We start from the raw sequence: 5,559 nt of genomic DNA, 5'->3' as shown, positions 1-5,559 counted from the left end.
AAACAATAAAAATTAAAAAAAATCACAGTTTGCACACTGTAGGTGTAGGTTTTTATTTTTTGTTGTTCTTATTTTCAAGCAATATCCCTCGCACATTCCTTTCTTTGTTTACTTTTTCTTATTTATGTTGATATTGTTCTGTATAATTGCACTTATATGTTCCTGTAATTCTGTTTATATTGAAGTTTGTAATAAAATGTTTTAAAAAAAACTAAAAATAAGCTATTTGTTTGGTGACGAGTGTTTTGTTTTGAAAAGCCTAACCGGAGTTACACGTGTTTCCGGCTGCATTGTCGTGGTGAGTTGGACGGCGACGTGACAGTCTGATACGTCTTCTGATACGTTTTAATAATTTGTTTCTTTACTAAACATAATAAATCGAATGTATCCGCTTTTAGTGGGCCTATTATTCTGTTAGTGCTTCGATTTATAGCTTAACTTTTCTAGCATCTGGCCGTATGCCACAAGCCCCTTGTGGAGTCACGACAGTGTGACGTCACGTTTGGTGCCATAAAGCGTTGTTTTGTTTGCCGTAAAGCGCAAGCTAGTTTATGAAAATAAAGTCGCGTGTACATATAGTTGTACGCTTCCGTGTAAGTAATAACTTTAGTTACGCTTTAAAAAAATACACAGTTAAATACAGTTACAATAATTATGACGTTTGTGTATTGACGAGTGTTTCGAGTCCTTTACTATGACAGTGGTGAATTTGTCCTTCGCTGCTTGTGGCTTTTTGGGCATCTACCACTTGGGAGCAGTGGGGGCCTTCCTCCGTCATGGGGGCAAGCTGCTGGGGTCCCTCAGAGCCTGTGCGGGGGCCTCAGCTGGGGCCCTGGTTGCTGCTGTGATGATTACTGCTCCTGACAAGATCAAAGTAAACACTTTTCTATTATTTCTCAGTTTTTCCAATCATTTGATGCTTTGTTAACATTAAATTTTTCTCCTTCAGCACTGCAAAGAATTTACGTATGATTTTGCTGAGGATGTGCGAAAACAGAGATTTGGGGCGCTCACACCGGGCTACAGCATCATGCTAAAGCTGCGGTAAGAACGCCTCAAACGGGACGTAAAAATGTTCATGTAAAAATATCTGCTTCCGTTCAGGGAAGGGATTGAAGAGATGCTTCCGACTGATGCCCACATCCTGGCATCTGATCGCCTCCACGTCTCGTTGACGCATTTCGGAAGCGGGAAGAATCACATCGTGTCCCAGTTTAACTCCAGAGAGGACCTCATCAGGGTAGACACACATGTGCAATTTCCTGACAAAACACTGTGATGAATGTTTGTCATGTGACTAACATTTTGCATATATTTTTTTTTATAATATTTTGCATATAATCTTCCCTTGCTACAGATTCGCTATTTTGCTGAATTTGCAATTTTGCATGTTTTTTTAACAGCATATAAACAGCTATTCTGCATCCTTGTGGTGTATTGGAGTGATATGTTAACACTCTGTTGCATGTGATTTATTATTACCTACCAGTAGAGGGTGGTATATATTCATGTGAGAGTTGAAGACCGTTCCTGATTGGCTAAGGGAGAACCCACCCATTGTGTTCTGCCATCTGATTGGCTATAGACAATTGTGAATCAATCTCCTTTGTGCAGGACTGCTTCCTTGTTTCCTGTTGTATGATTGCTAGTTGTTAGCAATCGGGTTTAAGGTGTAAAAAAACGGGCGCAAAAACGGAAAATAATTGCGAACCTCTGTTCCTACCTCCCCCAAGGCTCTCCTGGCCAGCAGCTTTGTGCCAATCTATGCTGGATTTCAACCCGTGGAATTCCGAGGACAGGTACCAGCTACCTCTTCACAGCTGAAACACTTGATATTATATTATACATATTTAATTTTTATTCTTAAATTATATTTGCACATTTTCATCTCATAATATTCTGACTTTATTCCCATAATATTTTAGTAACTTTTCCCAACAAAATTTTCCAAATATTGCAACTTTTTTTCCAAAATTATTACAACTTCAAAATTATATTAAATAACAAAATTATATTATACATATTTAATCTTTTTTCTTAAATTATTTTTGGACATTTTCATCTCATAATATTCTGACTTAATTCCCAGAATATTTTTACTTTAATCCATAATATTGTAACTTTTCCCACAACAAAATTTTCCAAATATTGCAACTTTTTCCCCCAAATTATTACAACTTCAAAATTATATTAAATAACAAAATTATATTATACATATTAAATTTTTCTTCTTAAATTATATTTGCACATTTTTATCTCATAATATTCTGACTTTATTCCCAGAATATTTTTACTTTAATCCATAATATTGTAACTTTTCCCACAACAAAATTTTCTAAATATTGCAACTTTTTTTTCAAATTATGACAACTTCCAAAATTACTCATTTTTCTTTAATATTTCAACTTTGTGCTAGTAAAACGTCATAATATAATGATATTATTCTTTAAAAATGTGGACTTTTTGTCATTGGAATGCAACTTTTAATAATATTTTGACTTCACTTTGAAAAATTATCAATTTTTGCATTTTTTAAAAAAATAAATTTTCCAAATATTAATCCGTCTTCTTAAAGAATTTCCTTAAATGTTCTTCTCATAATATTATATTATGACTTTATTCCAATAATATTTTATTTTAATATATTTTGCCCAACTTAATTTTCCAAAAGTTACAACTTTGTTGAGTTTTGTTTTTAATCTCTAAACCCTCGTGAGGAAAAAGCGGTAGAAAATGAATGAATGAATGAATATTCATTTATTCTCAGAAAATTGCAACTTTTTTTCTCATTAGAATGCAACTTTTAATAATATTTTGACTTTACTTTGGAAAATTACTGCAGAATTTTCAATTTTTGCATTTTTTAAAATTAATTTTCTAAATATTTAATCCATCTTCTTAAAGAATTTCCTTAAATGTCCTTCTCATAATATTAGGACTTTATTCCAATAATATTTTAACTTTTGCTCAACCTAATTTTCCAAAAATTACAACTTTGAATTTTGTTTTTATCTCTAAATATTCATTTATTCTCAGAAAATTGCAACGTTTTTCTTTTTTAGTTTATTCCCGTAAAGATACATTTCTTTTTTTCCCAATTTTGTTGTTGTTGTTTCAACTTATTAAAATTTTCTTCCCGCAATATTATGACTTTATTTTCATAATATTTTTACTATAAAACTACAATAATATCTAACTTTTTTTGTTTAGTTTATTTGTTTTTCATATTACAACTTTTAAAGAAATATTTTTTTATATATTATATTATATATATACATATATATTATATTATATTTAATTAGATTTAAATTTTTTACTCTGGAAAAATTGCTGCTGATGAAATTACTGTTATTAAATGATATTTTCACAAGTGCACCGCGGGCTGTAAATGGCCCACGGTCCACACTTTGGACTCCCCTGCTTCACCTGTATGCGTTTATGAGTATTGTTCTGTTTATCAGTAGAAATGGATGGATGGCGGCTTCACCGACAGCCTTCCAATCCTTCCTGTGGGCCGAACCATCACCGTGGCCCCGTTTGCCAGCCATCAAGACGTGTGTCCTTCACATCAGGGTCGTGAGTTTGAAACCCAACTGAGGCTGGCCAATATGAACATAGCGGTAGGTACTCGGTGCATTCCTATACGTGACATATTTCAGGTTGCTTTATGGACCACGGAAGTCAAATGTGGGCGTTTCTGTTGTTTATCCAGTTCTCCGTGGAGAACCTGAAACGTCTGAACCAGGCTTTGTTCCCCCCATCCACCGTTGGCATGGAGTCCCTCTGTCAGGAAGGTTTTGATGATGCCATGAGGTTTCTCAAGAGGGAGAGCTGGACCAGCTAGCTGAGTGGGAGTCACAATGAAATACTGTATTTTCTAGACGATTTCACACTGGTATATAACTAAATATGTTTTTAAATGCTTTTAAAATATGTTTTTAATGTTAATTTATACTGACAGACACAAACCAAGGAGGGAATATTAATAACATCGACAGCCACAAGGTTTGTGACAAGAGAGGGTGAAGACTGAAGTGCCTTCAGGGATGTGGAATGAGATCGAGAGCTTGGTGAACTTGCTTACCGGTAACTTGCTCGCTGGTTTGTTGGATTCCTTTAGCCCAGGGGTGTTCACAGTAAGACCCTGGGGCCATTTGCGGGCCATTTTTGTGGGCCATTTGAAAAATAAATTTACAAGAATAAAGTCAAAATATTAACAGAAAAAAGTTGAAATATAATAAGAGAAAACGTAATTTTACAAGAATAACGTCAAAATATTAACCGAAAAAAGTAGAACTATAATAAGAAAAAACGTAATTTTACAAGAATAAAGTCAAAATATTAACAGAAAAAAGTAGAACTATAATGAGAAAAAAACGTAATTTTACAAGAATAAAGTCAAAATATTGACAGAAAAACTTGAACTATAATAAGAAAAAACGTAAGTTTACAACAATAAAATCAAAATATTAACAGAAAAAGTTGAAATATAATAAGAAAAAAACGTAATTTTACAAGAATAAAGTCAAAATATTAAAAGAAAAAATAGAAATAAGAAAAAAAAATTTTTTGTAAGAATAAAGTCAAAATGTTGAGATAAAAGGTTTAAATATAATGATTAAAAAAAATGTAATTTTACAAGAATAAAGTCAAAATATTAACAGAAAAAGTAGAAATATAATAAGAAAAAACATAATTTTATAAGGATAGTCAAAATATTGACAGAAAAAGTTGAAATATAATAAGAAAAAAACTTAATTTTACAAGAATAAAGTCAAAATATTAAAAGAAAAAATAGAAATAAGAAAAAAAAAAATTTGTAAGAATAAAGTCAAAATGTTGAGATAAAAGGTTTAAATATAATGATTAAAAAAATGTAATTTTACAAGAATAAAGTCAAAATATTAACAGAAAAAGTAGAAATATAATAAGAAAAAAACATAATTTTATAAGGATAGTCAAAATATTGACAGAAAAAGTTGAAATATAATTTAAAAAAACGTAATTTTACAAAAATAAAGTCAAAATATTAACAGAAAAAGTTGAAATTTAATAAAAAATGTAATTTTACAAGAATAAAGTCAAAATATTAACAGAAAAATATTAACAAGAATAAAGTAATAGGCAAAAAAAATGACACTTTACAAAGAAAAAAAGAAAGCAAAATAACATCATTTTTGAAAAATTAGTTTGGGGACAAATTATAATATGGGAATAAAGTATAGCATAGTGCAGTCCTTCTCAGTTATTTTCTGTCACCCCCCCCCCCCCCCCCCCCCCCACACACACACACACACACTACCACCACCATATTTTACTCTTGGTATGATGTTCTTTTTGTGAACAAAACTTTTTCCGGCCAAACGGAGATGAGCCTTAATGTTCTTTTTGTCCAGCAGTGGTTTTGGTCTTGGAACTCTTTCCTGCAGGCCATTTTTTGGCCTCTGTCTTTCTTATGGTGGAGTCATGAACACTGACCTTAACCGATGCAAACGAGGGAGTTATTGTGGGGTCTTTTGTGACCCTTTGATGAGTCGTTGCCGCTGGTTGGCGGGCCAT

The 5,559-nt window shown here is 32.1% G+C and overlaps 1 protein-coding gene across 2 annotated transcripts; it reads left to right on the top strand.

The window, feature by feature from the left end:
* Positions 1-335: 335 nt before the first annotated feature.
* pnpla4 (patatin-like phospholipase domain containing 4) lies at positions 336-5,207 on the top strand. Of its 2 annotated transcripts, XM_058051481.1 has the most exons (7): positions 339-593; positions 759-874; positions 950-1,044; positions 1,105-1,240; positions 1,734-1,799; positions 3,465-3,620; positions 3,713-5,207. In XM_058051481.1, exons 2-7 carry the CDS (start codon positions 848-850, stop codon positions 3,842-3,844), a joined length of 612 nt encoding a protein of 203 aa, XP_057907464.1. In that variant the 5' UTR covers positions 339-593; positions 759-847; the 3' UTR covers positions 3,845-5,207. The 2 variants fall into 2 exon arrangements, with proteins under 2 accessions (XP_057907463.1, XP_057907464.1); XM_058051480.1 differs by having other exon boundaries at positions 336-874.
* Positions 5,208-5,559: the final 352 nt, after the last annotated feature.

Source organism: Doryrhamphus excisus, chromosome 16, assembly GCF_030265055.1.
Source record: "Doryrhamphus excisus isolate RoL2022-K1 chromosome 16, RoL_Dexc_1.0, whole genome shotgun sequence".
NCBI lineage: Eukaryota > Metazoa > Chordata > Actinopteri > Syngnathiformes > Syngnathidae > Doryrhamphus > Doryrhamphus excisus.
The sequence above is the reverse complement of the archived record's forward strand: the minus strand, read 5'-3'. Positions and strand labels throughout refer to the sequence as shown.

Excerpts from the sequence above, each read along its gene's own strand:
- pnpla4 (XM_058051480.1), top strand. The coding sequence starts at position 695 with ATGACAGTGGTGAATTTGTCCTTCGCTGCTTGTGGCTTTTTGGGCATC. Across the intron at positions 1,045-1,104 it reads AGCATCATGCTAAAGCTGCG|GGAAGGGATTGAAGAGATGC; the intron begins GTAAGAACGCCT and ends GCTTCCGTTCAG. Across the intron at positions 1,241-1,733 it reads CCAGAGAGGACCTCATCAGG|GCTCTCCTGGCCAGCAGCTT; the intron begins GTAGACACACAT and ends ACCTCCCCCAAG.